The sequence below is a fragment of the Heterobasidion irregulare genome, assembly GCF_000320585.1.
Source record: "Heterobasidion irregulare TC 32-1 unplaced genomic scaffold scaffold_02, whole genome shotgun sequence".
NCBI classification, from domain to species: Eukaryota; Fungi; Basidiomycota; class Agaricomycetes; order Russulales; family Bondarzewiaceae; genus Heterobasidion; species Heterobasidion irregulare.
In genome coordinates this window covers 214,458-232,076 of record NW_009258198.1, presented here as the reverse complement: position 1 = coordinate 232,076, position 17,619 = coordinate 214,458, and the positions used below count along the sequence as shown (strand labels likewise).

General features: G+C 58.2%; 7 protein-coding genes across 7 annotated transcripts; 3 read left to right on the top strand and 4 right to left on the bottom strand.

Moving 5' to 3' along the window:
• Nucleotides 1-933: 933 nt before the first annotated feature.
• On the bottom strand, nucleotides 934-1,116 carry HETIRDRAFT_309768 (uncharacterized protein; the record flags this gene model as incomplete). Its single annotated transcript, XM_009543666.1, has 1 exon — nucleotides 934-1,116. The coding sequence occupies one exon, from the start codon at nucleotides 1,114-1,116 to the stop codon at nucleotides 934-936; it is 183 nt and encodes a 60-aa protein (XP_009541961.1).
• A 1,667-nt stretch (nucleotides 1,117-2,783) lies between these two features.
• Nucleotides 2,784-4,030, bottom strand: HETIRDRAFT_25122 (uncharacterized protein; the record flags this gene model as incomplete). The annotated part of the gene is made up of 4 exons (XM_009543427.1): nucleotides 2,784-2,924; nucleotides 3,042-3,437; nucleotides 3,524-3,697; nucleotides 3,737-4,030. Coding segments are annotated over 4 exons (1,005 nt in total), but the record flags the coding sequence as incomplete, so codon positions are not given.
• A 388-nt stretch (nucleotides 4,031-4,418) lies between these two features.
• On the top strand, nucleotides 4,419-6,598 carry HETIRDRAFT_61137 (uncharacterized protein; the record flags this gene model as incomplete). The annotated part of the gene is made up of 9 exons (XM_009543570.1): nucleotides 4,419-4,845; nucleotides 4,948-5,059; nucleotides 5,105-5,231; nucleotides 5,318-5,417; nucleotides 5,494-5,520; nucleotides 5,580-5,667; nucleotides 5,743-6,017; nucleotides 6,101-6,177; nucleotides 6,239-6,598. 9 exons carry the CDS (start codon nucleotides 4,419-4,421, stop codon nucleotides 6,341-6,343), a joined length of 1,338 nt encoding a protein of 445 aa, XP_009541865.1. The 3' UTR covers nucleotides 6,344-6,598.
• A 358-nt stretch (nucleotides 6,599-6,956) lies between these two features.
• HETIRDRAFT_379059 (uncharacterized protein) lies at nucleotides 6,957-8,058 on the top strand (the record flags this gene model as incomplete). Its single annotated transcript, XM_009543665.1, has 5 exons — nucleotides 6,957-6,992; nucleotides 7,072-7,148; nucleotides 7,215-7,337; nucleotides 7,479-7,691; nucleotides 7,773-8,058. The coding sequence occupies 5 exons, from the start codon at nucleotides 6,957-6,959 to the stop codon at nucleotides 7,993-7,995; spliced, it is 672 nt and encodes a 223-aa protein (XP_009541960.1). The 3' UTR covers nucleotides 7,996-8,058.
• A 471-nt stretch (nucleotides 8,059-8,529) lies between these two features.
• Nucleotides 8,530-11,499, bottom strand: HETIRDRAFT_310350 (glycoside hydrolase family 5 protein; the record flags this gene model as incomplete). Its single annotated transcript, XM_009543664.1, has 5 exons — nucleotides 8,530-8,991; nucleotides 9,151-9,288; nucleotides 9,430-10,935; nucleotides 10,993-11,092; nucleotides 11,165-11,499. The coding sequence occupies 5 exons, from the start codon at nucleotides 11,497-11,499 to the stop codon at nucleotides 8,530-8,532; spliced, it is 2,541 nt and encodes an 846-aa protein (XP_009541959.1).
• A 284-nt stretch (nucleotides 11,500-11,783) lies between these two features.
• HETIRDRAFT_61142 (major facilitator superfamily) lies at nucleotides 11,784-15,033 on the bottom strand. The gene is made up of 13 exons (XM_009543571.1): nucleotides 14,741-15,033; nucleotides 14,490-14,662; nucleotides 14,209-14,292; nucleotides 13,949-14,040; nucleotides 13,722-13,868; nucleotides 13,592-13,655; nucleotides 13,408-13,519; nucleotides 13,199-13,311; nucleotides 12,935-13,126; nucleotides 12,712-12,806; nucleotides 12,563-12,653; nucleotides 12,333-12,471; nucleotides 11,784-12,242 (listed from the first exon to the last, which is right to left on the bottom strand). Exons 1-13 carry the CDS (start codon nucleotides 14,971-14,973, stop codon nucleotides 12,176-12,178), a joined length of 1,602 nt encoding a protein of 533 aa, XP_009541866.1. The 5' UTR covers nucleotides 14,974-15,033; the 3' UTR covers nucleotides 11,784-12,175.
• A 180-nt stretch (nucleotides 15,034-15,213) lies between these two features.
• Nucleotides 15,214-15,654, top strand: HETIRDRAFT_101156 (uncharacterized protein; the record flags this gene model as incomplete). Its single annotated transcript, XM_009543663.1, has 2 exons — nucleotides 15,214-15,256; nucleotides 15,356-15,654. 2 exons carry the CDS (start codon nucleotides 15,214-15,216, stop codon nucleotides 15,652-15,654), a joined length of 342 nt encoding a protein of 113 aa, XP_009541958.1.
• Nucleotides 15,655-17,619: the final 1,965 nt, after the last annotated feature.

Here is a 17,619-nt window from a genome sequence, read left to right as displayed (position 1 = left end):
ATATTAAAAGCCCTGATTTTTAGGATATTTATTGACCCTTTTATATATAGAATAGATAAAAGATGAATGTGTAAGAAAATCAGAAATGTTGAGATTGCCTTATTTATATCAATATATTTAGGTTACCAGGTAAATAATTTAGACCATATGGCTTAGTGGTTTAGACTACTAGTCCAGGGTGTGCAGGCATAAGGTTGTTGGTTCAATTCTAGTAATAGGCAAGTTTACTATAAGGTGCAACTTTAGTTTGATTAGTAAGCTCTATACATACTCTATGATTGGAGGTATAGTAGTAGTAGAGAAAGCATAGAAGTGGGTTGGTTGATATTTTTCTAAAAATCCATATAATGAATTAGCTTTAATTAGCTCTAATTAGATCTTATAATTTCAGGATCAGAGGGGGGGGTTAGCTAAAAACCCTTGATGGTATATAGCTAGATTTTTCCCTAATATGAGCATAGTACCACAAAGAAGTTTTGTATAGACTGGTCAGTAGTGGACTACATGGCCAATAATTAGAGAAGCAATAAAAGATAAGGCTATGTACTTGCTACTAGAAATTTTGGGCCCTTTTTGACTAAACCATGCCATTTCTGCATGCCTGTGATTTGCTTGCACTTCAGCTTGTGAGTATTCTAGTTATTTCTATCATATTCTCTTTTTAAATTGAGCTTGACCTATTTTCTACAGGCTTAGCAATGCATATGGAATCTCTCCATGGTAAGTGCCCATTTATCATCCTGCATTGCTTGTCACCATTCAAAGGCCAATAAGTGTTTCTTCCAGAGTTTGAGTGACTTATGACAATAGCACTATCATCTTTGGGATCGTATCAATGTTGATCAATGGTGCCTGTGGGAAGAACCTTCTACTTCATTCTGAGCAATCAATGGTCAGTCCAGATCCTCACTAATCCACTTAGAAACTCACTACTTATGGAACAATGCTATTGGTTATTGGTCCACAGGTATTCTCTTGGTTCAGTCTTATAAGTTCCCTTTGTGAAGATGAGTTCATGTCACTATCACCTGCTTCAACAATCTTACAGTCTGAGGCTGCAAGATTGGATTCTGATTGAGACTCTTTGACAGGGAAGTAATGTATTATTCTGTCCATTAAATCAGCGACTGTCTTCCAGGCTATGAGAAGCCTATCACAGCAAATGTACTGCATGTTCATTAGCACTATGAGTACTGTCCCACGTATCTCTTCAATCTGTCCATTGACACAGGTCTCAAACAAAGCTTTCATTGACCATGCTTCTATTCCTATCATCACAAACAGTCTACATAACCAGGGATCACATTGGGCTTCAAGAATGGGGGGCTGGTAGAGATCCATGGCCCAGTTCTTTCTTTCCCCTTTTACTAATGGTTTCACCTTCAAAAGCATGTCAATTTTGTTGACAATATTAAGAAGTAGCTGACATAATTTTAAATTCAGATGTGATAGTGTTGCAGACTTTGATAAAGATGCTTACAGGTTGTGCCCATTTCTCTGAAGGGAGCTCTGGTATACTATTAGATATGCCGAGCCTGCACCTTTCTTAATCGACACAGCCAAGCACCCAATAAATGGGACTCCCTCCACACAGCAGTACAGCCCAATATGGCTGCATTTGCAGTACAGAGATATTCTTCTCGGGGCACTAAATATAAGTTAGTATAGAGCATTTTTATTTGCATTTGGAACTCACTATTGATATCACATTCTCTTCAAAGCTGCTGACAAACCGGGGATCTGCATATTCTCGAACAAGGGGATCAAGCCACAAGGAGAATATCAAGAAGTCACCATTCAGCTTGTACTGGTCTTAGAGATGAGTGCCAAAAGCATCAAGAGGTATGCTTGTCAGCTGAGTTCAGTTTTCGACATGGTATATGAGGGGTGCAAAGTCTTGGGAAATGATTTGTATGTTTCGGATTTGTCACACATGCTGATCCGGGGTCAGAGAAGAGAAGTTGAGAGCTTCCATTATGTAGATGTCCAAAGAAGCATAGGATTAGAGACGAAAGGGATTCTTGAGTATTCTATGACAAGTTGACCAAAATTTTCGAATCGGTAAATGCCGTAGAAATCCCAATGTTCCCCTGACCAGACCCAAACTGCCCTCAAAAATGCTAACTACCGGGAAGGATGGTGCAATTTTGACCCAGGAATATGCTGAATTCGGGGAAAGATTTGACCAAAATCAGCCCTCAAATATGCTAAGTTTCGGGGAAACCTTCATAGGAGCTTCGGGGGGCCTACGGTATCGCGACGAGTCTCTTTGAAAGGTCGGCGCACTTGTCGTATCGCAGAGACAGCCAAGTGGGCTTTGGCTTTCCCTCATGGGCAGTACATACAGTACAACCTCGCTGCGAGTCCACCGCACGTGGTCGTCCATGGTCAGCGGGAAACAGAAGTGAAGCAGAATGTCTGAACAGCGCTCGCGGAGAATCCGGTCACGCTCGCGATGCACGCGGCCTTCAAACTCTCTGACGTTTTTGCATTGCGAGAGCCCGATCGTATCGCGCTGGAACGATCAGTACTGTAGTCGCATTGACGGCGTGGAGAGCCCCCCTCCGATGGGTGGATCGAATCCTGATCACCAAAGTGTTCAGCTCGCTCTCGTTGTTTCGGACAGGATCGCTCACTGTCCGTCTAAAAGTCCATAAATTAGCCTCCTCTAGCACACACATCCACGCATACTATACAGCGCGCGCGTCTGCGAGCCCTCTTCTATATACCTTGATCTAAACCTCTGCACCGGTCTCTGATATCGCCTCTGCCTCTGCAGCTGCCTGTACCTCCGCCATGCGACCCTGCAGCAGCCGCAGAATCGTGTCCACTCCCTGGAGCACGCCCAAGTCGGGGCCCTCGCCCGGCTTGAGGCGCGTGTGCGCAAAGTCGATGAGGCGGACGATATATGGCGGCCCAGGTTTCTGCACACACTCTTCCTCCTCCTCCTCTTCGTCCTGGTCTTCCTCATCCTCCTCGTCATCGCCTTGGTCTTCCTCTTCCTCTTCGTCGTCTTCCTCGTCGTCTTCATCCTCCTCCACGCCATCCGGATGCGCAGCCAACCACTCGACGCCCGCCGCCGCGCGCGCCCACTCCGCCTCGTACACGACCAACAGGCTCCCCCCAACCATGCGCATCTCGACGCCCGCGAGCGCCGCGCGCACGGCGCGCACGTCACGGGCGATGGCAGACAGTATCGGGAGGAGCGTGCGCGCGGGGAGGCCCGTAGTCGGCGGGGATGCATCCGATGGCGAAGGAGAGCGCGAGGGCGAGGGCACAGCTGGGGTCGAATCGGATGCGAAGGCGAAGGCGGCGACGGGGGCGGGAGCGGCGATGGGGAAGAACTTGGCGATGCCGGCGGGGAGGTCGGCAGGCGCGAGGGACTTGCCGTACGCTTTGGGCGTGTTGACCGGCGCGCGCGTCGCGTTGTCGAACACCTGCCCAACGCGGTGCGCCGGCTGCGGGTAAGCAAAGCCACCGCACGCGGAACCGCAAAGCAGAACGCAGGAGTGCAGGGACGCACCTGAAACCCAGTCAGCCGCACGCCCGTCTGCTTCGACGTCGTCTCGCGCGCGGTCTTCTCCATGCGCGCGCGCTTCTCAGGCGGCGCGTCCTCGTCGAAGAGCACGGTGCCGAGCTTGGCGTCGAGGATATTCGGCCGCGCGAACGCGTGCGCGAGGTTCTCGAGCACGAGGGACTGTGCAGGGCGCAAGCGCGCACGTCAGCCACGCGGAACGCCCGCCGACGAGAGAAGATGCTCATCTTTCTGCACGGCGGCGCCTGTACTCCCCGCACCGTCGATCTCGATCTCTCCCCCTGGGCCCGTCCTCCCCTCCAGCCGCAACGTCCCGTAGAAGCGTGGTATCCACCGCTGCAGCGGCGCGAGTGCCGGGTCTGCAGCCGCCTGCTGGTAGAACTGGTGCTCGAGCGCGAGCGCGGGCTTGATGATGAGCGAGCCGTCTTCGGTGGTGAGTACGCCGGCGTGGCCGCCGACTTGGCTGGCGAGGGTGTGTGCGGCCGCGATTTCGAAGGGTGGTGTGGGCGGGGTGTCTGTCATTGTGGTAGGTAGGAGGAGGAGCTCAGGGTCGGTGGTGGTGGGGACGAGAGCCTGATGCAATCACGTGGAGGAATGGGTCTGCATGAAGGAAGCATCGATGGAGCGGACGAAGGCTCATAAGTTCTAACGACAAAGTAAAAGTTGATAAAACAACGTGTTACATCGCGATGACCCTGTAAGTAAAGGACGCGCGCGAGAAGACGTGTCCCAGAAAGGCAGATACCAACCTATGTGGAGGGCGCAGTCTCGAACACGCGCTCATGCCCGCGCCGCGATAGCCGTTCGACCACCGGGCCCGGGTCCCGCGCCACACAGACCCACGCCTCCGCTGTCGCCTTCCTCCTCGACACCGACACCGACGATGAGCTCCCCCGACGCTCTCGCCGCCCTCCGCAGCGCCGCCGCCTCCAAATTCTCCATCGCACCCGTCGACAGCGCCGACGCCCTCGCACCCTCCCTCCTCCTCGCCACCCACCTCCGCCTCTCGCCCACCCTCGTCCTCCCCAAGTCCACCCCGACCCGCCTCCGCCGCCCCGCCGCCGCCAACACTAGTGCTGGCGCGAGCGCCGCAGAGCCGTCCGACCCGCTCGCGGAGCCCGATGCGTTCTTCTCCCTCGCCGCGGTGTACCTCGCGTGGTCCCTGCGCGACGCGAGCAGCGCCGAGTACATGAAGCACGCGCGCGAGAGCGGGCTCGCCGTCGGCTTCGTCGGCCTCACGGAACGCAAGGGCGTCGTCGAGTGGCTCTCGGGGAAGCTCGCCCACCTCGACAGCGTCGTCCCGCCCACCGGTGAGCCCCAGCCCCAGCCCTAGCCCATGCCTGCCCCGCGCACCCGGCGCACACCTCAGAAGCAGCTCCTCACGCCGCGTCTTCTCCCCTGCTCGCTGCTAGGAGGTGAGGGCACGACGACGCCCCCCGGCACCCCGCCGCCCGACGGCTTCTTCTCCAAACACGCCCGCTCGACGCTGCGCACCGCCGCGCACGCCTCGCACGGGCGCACGCCGTCTGCCGCCGCCGGCTATGCGCATCATCAAGCGGCCGCGGGCAGCACTGCCTCGCCCGCGAAGCGGCGCTACGTCGCGGACGCGCACGACCTCGAGATTGTCAAGAAGATCCGGCAGGGCGAGGTCGAGCTGCGCGACCGCACCACCGTCCTGCGCGGCATCAAAGCCAACGTTTGTCCCGCCTGCTCTGCATGCACGCTGACCGAACCTGACCTAATATATTCTGACATGTCATGTCATGACTATCCGCCTCGCAGAACTTCGCTGCGATTCGGAATGCGTACACTGCGAAGCTGAAGGCTATCAAGGACGCGAAGAAGCCGGGGAAAGCCCCCGCCGCGATACCCGCTGTCCCAGGTTCGCCCGCCTCCCCACCGTCTCGCTTCATCTCGTCTCGCTCGCTCCCTGACACGCCTCGCATGATACGCTCCAGACCCAAAACTGCTCGCGCGCAGACAAAGCAAGTGCCGCTGCCACCGCGCAGTCTTTGCCACAGCGAGGCTGACCTCGCGCCCACAGAAAACTACTACCCCATCATCATGATCTCCTCCTCCCCGACCGCCCTCGTCACCATGCACAACGTCAAGCGTTTCCTCGAAGACGCCCTGTACGCCCCTCCCCTCTCCCATTCCCTCCGAGCACTGACCCACTCCCCGCCCACTCCCCGCCCACTCCCTCGCAGCTTCGAGCCCTCCTCGGACGCGCGCGCGCGCGCAGCTGCCGAGGGCAACACGCGCCCGGAGGACCTGATCCCGGTGTACCGCCGGCGGACGACGATCGACCCGTCCGGGCGGGAGACGACGACGAACCAGCGATACTACGTCGTGGACAGCGTCGACGCGCTGAACAAGTTCGGCGCGGACGCGTGGGACCGGGTCGTGTGCGTGATGACGACTGGCCAGGCGTGGCAGTTCCGGCCGTATAAGTGGAAGGAGCCGCTCAGCCTGTTCCACCACGGTGAGTCCCGTGTCGCGTGTGATGCTGTCGTGGACGGGCGTTGAGAGCCTTTTTTTTAATTACTTTGCTTTGCGCCTTTGCAGTGAAGGGCGTGTATGTGTCGTGGACGAACGACCCGCCGAACCCCAAGATCAAAGACTGGAACGTCACCGAGATCAAGGTACCGCGCTTGCTTGCCTGCCCGCCCGTCTCTCCGACCCTTGCTCATAGCTCTGTTGCAGATTGACCCTAATCGGCGACACGTCGACAAGTCGACCGTGGCGCACTTCTGGAAGATGCTCGACACGTGGACGACGCAGAACAAGCCGTCGCTGATGATGGCCTGAACGCTTCACTCGCCCAGCGTCTGGACGTGCTCGCTGCTGCCGGTGACGCCCTGTGCACCGTGTATCAGATCGCGGGACGTTGTGTTCCTTTTACATCGAGTGGTGGATACGCGATGTGTGCTTATGCGTTGGCTATAGTGTAGCCCACGCTCCGGTTTCTGCTTCGGTTTCTTGTGCTCTCGTTTGTACGAATGTCGGTCTAGCTACTACATACATGCGCTCTCCAGCTCCGCGCTCCTGTTTTATTATCTTAAAGTGTCTGCTTTACGGATGGGTCTTAGAGCCGCCCGGCCATCGTACTTCTGTTATCGTGGTGGATCGTTTACGATACATTTACCGAGGCAAAGACGTGCTCGTGCAGGCCTTTGAGAAGGGAGCAGGAAGAAGAGAGACTGAGGTCGTCGCCGATGCGATCTCGTGGCTCGGCTCACAGGCTGACGTCCGTCCGCGCTCTTCCGTGCCGTACTGTACTGCTGCAGACTGCTACACCACTCTCCCACTTCTCCTCCGCCACTCCACATCCCCCAGTACTCTCCAGTACTCTCCACCACCACCCACATCTACGCACATCTTCGCACACCCTCAAGACGCGCAGTGCAACTCCGACACCGGCATGGCCACGGTCAAACTCGGGACGCTGCTCATCCGCGTGAGTCCGCCTGCTTTCTGCCATCTCCTTCTGCGCACCGCCGCGTTGCCAACCCCCACCCCCGCCTCTGCCCTTAAAGACGCTTGCGAAGCCCATCAGCGCACAGATCAAGAATCAGGCAAAAGAGTGCGTCGCCGTCTTCTGTCTGCCCGCCGCGTCGCCGTAGCTCGGTGACGAACCCTCGCTGCTCTCTGCTCGCCGTGGTCATGGTCGAACGCGCAGGCATGAGCGCTTCCGCAATGTGTGCGTGTCGCTGGCGCAGATGATGTATAGGTACGAGATCAAGCTGCGCACAAACCTCCTCGGCGAGCCCGCCAAGCACGTCCGCCCGCTCTCTGAAGCACGGTGCGCGTCTCCCTCCCTCCCCCGTCTCCCCCACTCCCCTCTCTTTCCTACTCCTCCACCCCACTCCCCCCACTCCTCCATTCCATCCCACCACCGCCGCCTACTCAGCAACGCTAACCCCCGCCCGCACTCCACACCCAGCGCGATCGAGAACGGCGCCAACTTCCTCGCTGAAGGCTTCCTCTTCACCGTCGCCGCGGGGCTCATCCTCAGCGAGACCTGGCGCTCGTCCCGCAGCTCCTCAAAGCGGCGCGACGACGTCGACGAGCGCATCGAGGACGTCGCGCAGCGCGTGCAGGCACTCGTGCAGCGCGCGGAGGAGAGCGACGCGCGCGTGCTCGAGGAGCGGCAGAAGTACGTTGGCCTGTCTCCATCTCGCCCTCCCGATACTGTCTTCCTGCCTGAGCTGACGCGCATCCTGACGCGCGCGCACAGGAACGAAGAGCTGACGCGCATCCTCGAGCGCGTCGTCGAGATCGGGCTCCGCGGCGGCTGGGTAGAGCTCGAAGACACGCCCCTGCGGATACCGCGCCCGTCTCCGCGCGCCCACTCGCCCGCTTCCGACCTCCCGCCCTCCCCACCGTCTTCGTCTTCGTCTTCGTCTCCGTCTCCGTCTCTGTCCCCGCCTCTAGAGACGAACCGCACCGCCGGCGCATGATACCTGTCCCGCCCTTCCTCGCGTACGCGACACCCTAATATATAGATCACAATATCCCCACTTTCCGCTCTACCCGTCTGTGCGCCTGCGCCACTTACGATGTGACGCATAAATCTACAACGCGGAAAGCACTAGCACATGTGCGTGCGCGCACTCTAAGTTTACAACAGAACCACGCCCAACCGTGATCAATTGCGGACAGGTAACGTACGCTATCTACAAATGTCGATGCTGCTGGCCAGCCACGCGTGGGGTAATCGCTCGTGGAGTGGTGCACCAGCAGTAGAGGTCTGTATGCTATATGTACACAGTATATCTATATGTAGTACAAGCGTCCGGGGGAGTATCGTTCCGTGAGCAGAGTCAGGGTCGGCCCGAGGCAGATTAGAGATGCGCATCGTGGAGGAAGATAGCGTGACACAACAGAGCAAGAAGATGAGCGCAGAGCAAGAAACACTCACGAGAAGGGAAAAGAAAAAATAAGGGTAGCCGTGAAGAAATAACATACAAACCCACCCCCCCACCCCCCCCACATCACATCACCACGCACCCCTTCGTCGTCTCCGCACACAAGTCCCCCACGCGCCAACAACACCCCTCCCGCTCCACCTCCCGCTCCTCTCGCGTCCACACCCGCCCCCCGCGCCGCTTCACCGTGATCCAATACTCGCGCTCCGGCTCCCCCTCCGCCGGCACGTCGTACCACCACCGCACCAGCTCCCCGACGACCTCGAACCGACCGCCCGACACCTCCACCTCCACCGCGAGCCCGCCCGGCCCCGCGCGCAGCCCCGCGGCGCGCGGCGGATAATACGGGCTCCCACCAAGCGTCTCGCTCGACCGGCTCGCATGCAGCCCGTCATCCCCGCCGTCGACCGTCCCCGCCGACCCCGACGGGTCCACCATGTGCTCCGACTGCGCCAGCAGCGCCCCGACCGCCTGGTCCGACGCGTAGTGCACGAGCGGGAGGAAGATCTCCGTCGGCGGCGACTCGTGCTTCAGGTCCGTCGTCGCCACCGACGTCGACGACGCAGACGCGATCGAGGTCGACGCGAGCGAGCCCCCCGACTCCGACGAGGGCGTGCCGGGCCGCGAGGGCCGCCGCGGCGCGTGATCGGTGGGATGCGCGGGCGCGTCCTCCGCGCGCACGCGCACGGTGAGCCGGAACGTGCTCTTGTCCGCGTCGAACTCGATATCCACGGGCGCGCCGACGACCGCGGTCGGGTACGGCCGGCTGAACGCACGCACGCCGCGCGCGCCGTCAGTCAGAAAGTCGAACGCGCTGTGCCAGCGCTCTGTCGACGTAATCTCCTTGCGCGGCTGCTGCTGCTGCTCGTCCGCCGCGAGCCCAAGCGCGCCCGCAATCGGGAGCGTGGAGAGCGAGAGCGCGGACGCGCCGGGTGGGAACGGGGCATGCGCGATGGTGACGGCGACGACGCTTTCCGACGCGCGCACGCCGCCCTTGTGCTTCAGCAGCAGGGCCGACGACTTGTCGCCAAAATTGCCGGGGTACATCTCGCCGTCCCCGTCTCGCGGGCGGAGGTCGTCCGGACTCCACAGGCTGAGGTCCTCCATGTTCCAGCCGTCACCCCACGGATGCGAGCCGTCGGGGCAGTAGTTCCACAGCGTGTAGTTGAGCGCGTTGGCGCCGTCCATCGCGTTGATGCTCGCGTCGAGCGCCTTCTGCTGGTTGCTGTAGTCGCCCCTGTGCCGCCCGCCGTCCGTGTACCCGTACGCGGCGCGATCATCCATATCGTACGGGATCCCGATCTCGCCGATCATCGTCGGGTACGCGCCCAGGATCACCGCGTCCCCCTTCAAGATGCCGAGCTGCTCCCGCAACGACTTGCGGATCGCGCGCTCGCCGAGCTTGACGGCCTGCACCGGCGAGCGGTACCGCCCGCGGAGGACGCCGAGCGCGTCCGCGTTGAACCAGTTCCAGTGGCGTGTGATGAGCGTCAGCCCGTCGTAGTAGTGCGTCGAGTACGCGCACCGCCCGCCGAGGTCGCGCTCGTCGAGCGGCGGCGGCTGTGCGAACACGGGTGGCGCGACGAAGTGGATAGCTTCCGGGTGCGCCTGGCGCACGCGCCGCGCGTACGCTTGCCAGTGTGGCGCCCAATAATCCGCGATGAACGCGACCTCGCGCGGGCCCGCCGCGTCCGCCGCATCCACGCTCCCGTCCCCTTCGTCGCCGCCAGAGTTGGAGAGATACCGAAAGTAATCCGGCCGGAGGACGTAGTCTGTCTCGATGTCCCACACGCCGTGCAGCGCCCACACGCATACGCCGAGCGGCCACGCGGGGTCGCGCGTCCACCCATACTGCGGGTGCACGCCGTCGGGCTCCGTCGCGGGGTCCGCCCACACCGTGCGGCCCTTAGGGTCGATCGTGACGGTGCCGTCCTGCCGCGGGCCGAACGCGCCAAACGTCCAGTTCGCGACTGTCTGCGCGTGCCCCATCCCCAGGCGGAGCGATTCGGCGGGCGTCGGCGTGGTGCCCTTCTTGAGCGTCGAGGTCTGGTGCTGCGGGAGCGTGTTCAGGTCCGGGTAGCCCACGAAGCCCTCCGACGGCTCGTTCATGCTGTCCCACCCGATCACGCAGTCGTCGAGCAAGTCGCCCGCGTCGCGGATGCGCTCCGCGAGCTGTCCAAAGGCCTCGATGTAGTGTGCCTGGAGGTAGTCCTGGATGTTCTGCCCGTCGAGCACGCATTTGGGCGCAAAGTCGCGCCCGGCGAAGAAGAGCGTGAAGAGGGTTTGGGAGACCAGCCGGCCGTAGTTGGTCGACCAGATCATAGCGGGGACAGAGGCGGGGTCGGGCTGCTGTGTGCTGGGGTATTCGCAGTGGACGATAGCGGCCTGTGTAGCGGTGAAATTTCGCGGGTCGAGGCCGCATGCGGGGAGTGTCCAATAGGGTGCACCCGAGCCGCCAGAGAAGCGGGACCACTGGAAAAGGCGATAAGCCAAAAATATAACAAAGATGACGATACCTGCAAGACGCACCGTGTCCTGATGTGGGTCCATATATATTTTGAATCCATGTTCCTTGCATTTGCGCAACACACGAACAGTATAGTCCATAAACTCGTAATCATATTTTCCACTGAGGCCCCATGGGTCAGCCGCAGGAAGCGGGAAGGGGCGGAGCCAAGCGATCAAGAAGAGCAGCACTCACGGTCCTTCGTGCTCGAGGGCTTCCCACATGACGGGGTACCTGAGTATGTTGAAGCCCCATCCCCGCAGGCGCGCGAGATGGACATCGGCGGACCCGTCGTCAATGTTGAGGGGGCGCCCGATAAAGCTCTTGCCGCCGTTCTCCGCGTCCTCCCAGAAGCCGTTGAGGATGTATGATGGCTCGCCTACAGGAGCCTTGGATGCGCCTGAGAGATTGACGCCTCTGAAGAGGAGTGTGCGGCCGGTGGAGTCGACGAAGCTGCCCTCGACGGTGTGCACGAAGCTCGCGGAGACAGGGTTGCCCGTCGTCGGCGAGACGGAAGGTATTCGGGGCATGTGAGTGTTCTGAGGAGAGAGAGATGGAGACAACACCAGTGTTGTTGTGCGGTATGATATGCGGCGATGGCGGCTCCACTGCGACCGACAATCGTACCACTTTCCCCTTACCTAATGCCACTACAGCCCCTGTGATCGGGTTAGGGTCTACCCCGCATTATTGTTCCGCGTCCTGACAAACACCTCTATCTTTGGCGATGCGAGACAACCGCAACAAAGACGCGCACAATCCCATGCGGAACTCGCGTTTGTGACACCTGCGCGCCATGGCCTCCAGCTGAAGAATCAACAACCGCGATCGCATTATCCATAAACGAAGTACAAAAGCTATTAAATGGGGATACTGCATGCACAGTCCCACAGATCGTTAGTCGTCGTCAGGGATACACATGTACGATAGGTGAACTGGTGGTCCGTGGATCAGATCATCAAACGGGCCCTCGGAGGGAGGCGCTCGTGGTCCCGACAAGTCTCAGCAGACGGGAATTTCATGTAGAAGTGGGTCATTTGAAAGTATGCCGTACGGCGGGTATGAGCGCAGAGCTGGTATGCGGCGTCAACGTGTGGGCCGCGCGTCTATGTTTTGCATGGTGGGTCGGAGGACGACATCGCATCACGCCCCCGCATGATTCCGCGCCTAATCTCCATAAGCGACTCATCCTCTGGCTCTCTTTTCTCAGCTTTTATGCGCGTGCCGACTCGCTGCCCGTATCCGCTCGCCATAGTGCCAGAACAGCCACGGCCTACACACAACGCGGTGCACGACATACAACAAAAAGGTGTCAGCGTCAGCGTCAGCAAATTAAAAGGGAGAGGAGCCGGACGGCACGCACGCAGGACACCCGATGAGGATCCCCACGCACGCGAGGATCGTGTTGCCCTTGCCGAACCCGAGCGCGTTGTACATCGCGGGCGCAAACAGCGGGAACCCGAACCCCGCGAGGGACCGCAGAAACGACGTCGCAGCCAGCGCTAACCCCATCCGACAAGCAAAAAAGAACCCAAATGTGCCGTTTTAGAACCGCAGCCCGCGGAGAGGAGAGAAAACACTTGGACGACGCACCGGAAGCGGCGTGCAGCGTGAACGCGTCGATCACGTAAGTCTGGATGCTCTGGAAGTTGAGGATCGACCCCGCGCCGATGAGCACGATGCCCTGACGCACGCGTGCGCGAGTCAACAAAATGCCGTCATCAGAGAAGCGAGGAACTCACGATATCCGTCCCGATCCAGTGCGAATGCGTCTGTGCGGACCAGCCCGCAATGAGCAGGCCCACGGGGAGAAAGATCGTCGCCGGTACCATCGACGCTGCAGATCCCAAGCCCCGCCATCAGCATCCCGTCTTCTCTTTCGCGAGCGCAACCCAAATCGACAAAAAGGAGCACAAAGAAGAAGACAAGAAAGGAGAAAACCAAAGCATAAAGAGCGCCACTCACGCAGTCGAAACTCCGGTCTCCCGACGCCCCCGTTGCGCTTCTTCAGCATCACGTAGACCTTGTCCATCGTGCGCGCGTTGATCTGCGAGGCGCCCGACAGCCCGAGGCCGAGCGCGATATAGTTCAGCCCCGCGATGCCCACGGACTCGCCGTAGATGCCCTGGAATATAGACGGCATCGTCGTGATCGACACTGTACGCCGCAGGGGTGGAGTTAGAAAACGCGCGAGCCGCGGGGGGAGGAAAAGGGGGAAGGAGCACGCACAGTATATAAGCCCGTACACGAACGCCATGTACACCCCTAGGAGCTGCACGATCGGCTCAGAGACGAACAGCGCGAACGGACGCACGAGCGCCTTGGCAAGGATTGTCCGCCAACTGCCGAGCCCGCGCGCAAATCACCCACATAGGAAAGAAGCAACAAGACAAGAATGTCAGCAGCCGGTCGGTCTTCTGAGGATAAAAGTCACGTACTGTCGGTCTGCACCCTGGAAAACCGTGCGCACGACGACGCTCTCGGCCTTCTCGGGCGTCATGCTCTTGCGTATGCGCTGCGCCTTGCGCTCGAGCAGCACCGGCGCGTATGCTGCACAGCAAGCAACGCGCAAAGGTCAAATCACGCTGCCTTTTGGTCAAAGCAAAGGGAGAGAACACGCACTCTCTTTCAGAAATAAAATGCCCAAGACCTGCACAAACGCATCCGCAATCGTTGTCGAGTAAAACTACAGATCAATCTCAGCAACAGAATTCGGCGTCCCGCCACCAAAATGAAAGAAGTCGGAACTCACCACCCACCGCCACTGGCTCTTCTCCGCAATCCACGCGCCGATCACAGGTCCCACAACGGGTCCCAGCATCGGCGCGAGCGAGTAGATCGCGAGCGCCTGTCCGCGCTGCTCCGGCAGAAAACAGTCGCCGATAACGCCCCCGCCGACCTGCAAGTAATTTGCATGTCAGAGATCCTCAGGTTTGAAGGAGTCGTTCGGGCGGGAGGACGAGGAAGGGAGAGACGCACCGAGAGCGGGGCGGACCCACCTAGGCCGGCGAGGAACCGGAACGCGATGAGCTGGCCTTTGTTCTGGGCGAAGCCGCACGCGAGGTTGAACGCTATTTTGACCCATCCAACAAAGGACCACCAAAAAAGCATACGCCGACGCGCCGACGATAATAACAGGTGTGGCGTTAGGAGACAGAGATAAGCCACGGAAGGCGAGTTGCCAAAGAAATATGGACCGTGTGAGATCTGAATGGGGGAGAGTGGAGAGGATAGCGTACCAAAATAGATGAGATTGGCGAGCTGCAGGACGCGCGAGCGGCCGTAGATCTCGCTCAGCGGGCCGAACATGAGGGGGCCGAAGGCTATTTGCATCCGCGGTAGCGGGTCAGAAACAAGTAAGAGGTCATGAAGCATGATAGCAGATGAGATAATTCGGTATCTCGAGGTGAAGCTTATGTGCGGCGGGATAACGTGTGCGTATTCCGCGTGCTCGAGCGAGCGAGGAGATGCAATACAGAGATCTCGCGAGGAGCACTAGAAACTAAATTGAAGCACGTACCATACGCGAGGACGAATACAGACGTCATCATGGCAATGACGACGGAGCTGGTGACGCCAAAATCGGCAGCGACCTGCTCTGAGGCAGGTGCGATAATGGAGGACGAGATGGGGGATATGAAGGTGAAGCATGACACGGTAAGGATGAGATGCCATTTCTTGCTGTATTTCCAGCTGCACGCGCAGATGATTCGGGTTGCACAATGGGTTAGCTTAATTTTACTGGATGCAGGTGGGAAGATCTGTACGCACTTTTTCGGATTTTCAGGATCGTTGGGGCCATCCCAGTCAACTAGATGGATGGCGCGTCCATCGTCAGCATGGGCTGTGCTCGACAGAGGACGCGGGCGGTCTTTGGCCTCGCCCTCGACGTCCTCTTTCTCGACAGGCTTGTCGCCTGTGAGAGTCGCGGCTGGCGTTAGCGGCACGGACGCACCGCGAACAGCTGGACTTGTAGCCTTAGTGTCTGGCAGAGTCTGTGACATCAACCTGAAGCGAGTAGAATGTGCTTATTTTCGATAGCTATGAGTCGAACGGGCGGACAGATAATCGAGGTGGAGAGGAGGGGGGTATCCACGCGGACATGTTGGGCAGAGAGATCTATATATAAGTGACTGAGTGAGTGGGTGAGTGAGCCAGCAAGGACTGAGCAGGTGGTGAGAGTGTCCGTGCCGACTGCGACGGACTTCCTCGGGTCGCCCAATCACACCCCCGACCGCGGCCCGATGGTTACGTCATACGGTCCCATCGCAGCGTCGGCCGACCCAGGTTCCCACGCTCACAATTCTCTTTTGCTTCGTCTCCAGTGCCTCCTCCGCCTCTCACAGATCTCACCATGCATGGCATAACTGAAAGAATCACTCACAGAGGCGAGCACACGCTGTCGACGAAATCCACGAAAACTTTTCTCGCTCCGAAACAGTATCTTGGACGTCGAACAGCCTGTCAACGCGACACACTCGCTGCCGTCGGGACCCTTCCGACGGCTGGCTTCCGCACACCTACTTGACTCCACCTCTCACCGCGACATTCCTCCTTCTGTGCATTCCGGCGATCTCTCTGACACCTCCTCCTCACGAACACGGGGGTCCACGGGCCCCGCGTACCCGATCTCCCTGCGACCGCCTCTCACCCTCATGTCCGTCTGGGAACCCCTCGCTCTCTGAGAGTCTCCGCAGGCAGCCGGCGATAGCACACACCCTCTAGTGACCTACCACGCTCGACTGAAATACTGTTCTCATCTTGGACATTGTGCTTCGCCTCCCGTAGCCCACTCACCATGCCCCGGACGCAGTTGCTCTTATTTCGCCATTCTACACGTCCAAGGGCAAACCGTGCCCGACATACACCCAGATCCGGCCGTGACATTCTAGTATTGTAGCCTACGACTAACTTACCACTTGGAGGGTACTGCGCTATTTATCCTCCTGTCCTTCTTGCGACCTTCGCTGGTATTCAAGCACACGCTGGCTTCTTGCAGTGAGAAGCTCGGGCGGGGCCAGCCGAGAGTAAGTGAGAGTCCGCCTTAAATGTCCGAAGAACTCACGAAGACGTACACGGGGCTAAAATTATCATTCGACGTTGCTATTAGAGAAAATCGATCCTGTCGACGTCTCACCATTCCTTTTCAGACGTATCGTACGCTCTTGCCGCTTTTCGGCCAACGCAATTCCCATCAAAAGCTTTTGTTCTAAACGTGCTATAGGGTCCATTTGTTTTGCATACGCACGCATCGTGTTCGCCTGCCCGTGCGTGAAGAATGGTGGATGAGAACGTCTCGCGTTCCAGATCCGTTTGGGCGTGGGTCGTGTCGTCCTGTCAAGAGCACTCGTACGCTTTCTCTCCCATCTTTTCTATTCTGTCCAGAACGCCCGCTGCGTCGCCAAGCCGCGCTCTAATCTTCAGCACCCGCCAGCCACACGCATTCATCTTGACATCGCGACCTGTAGACGCACTGTCACTAGGCTCCGAATCTTCTGCAGGTGGACTGTGCATCCCGGATTTATCACCTCCTGAGAGTTTGGGCCTCTTCCCCTCGCGTCCACCCGTACAAATGATTCGTTTTGAAGGTATCTGGAAGAATCTATGTCTGCGATTGTACTGTGATTATGGAGTTAACTATAGAGGACGCCTGAGAATATCGCCTTACGAACGAATGCAAGCTTGGCACCGCGAGCTTTGTTCGAGCGGGAACTTATGTATCATGGTGTGACCAGTTGGGCTTTGTAACTGACATGCCACGTTGTGAGTTATGCGAGCGGTGATTGTCGGTCAAGCCTTGATTCGACCACGACTATCGCTCTTCAAATCAAGCACAGCCTATACATTGTGAGTCGCTTGCTTTGCTATCATAACAATCATTCAGCTGACGTGATGGCTCTTACCTCGATAGAATTCGCCCAGTCGAACATGGTATAGTGGGCTTTACATCGCCTTCATCATCATCGCGCTGACATTCATACAGGAGGAAGCCCGTCAACATCCGCCATCTTATCCTTCCGCTGAACAGTTCAACCCTCCATCCAACTAGGACAAGACCGATGGGCAGATCGCTCAACATGCTCTTGTGCCTGCTGATGAGTCCACCTCGCGCTTCGAGCACACAACGAGGCGTTGCCGATCTCTCAGCTACCCAATGAGCTTCTGGAGAAGATCTTCGACATCTGCACCCAGGTTTGGACGGATAAGTATTTCGATCGATTCGGATACCCCCTTTATCACCCTTTATCACGAATGGATACAGCTCACCTATGTGTGTTGGCGATGGCGTCGCGCCGCGCTCGGCTACACTTCCCTGTGGTCCACGATCTCCTACATATCGTAATCGTGGATGGAGCTTTACATCGCAAGATCGTCTTTGGCGCCTGGATTATCTATAGATTTGACACTCGACGACATGTGGGCCAACCAAGAGGTGATCCTCCCACAGATTGGACGTGTGCAGACTCTAAGAATCATTTCATACACTCCAGAAGGATTGGAGTAGTTCCTGAAGGCTCTTGACCCGGCTCTTTCATTGACAACAATCACCTCTCTCATGTATGGTCATCATTTCGACATGCTTCATATCCAGGAGGTCTTCTTCAATAATGCTCCTCATCTTACGAGATTGGAGCTCGGAAATTACATTC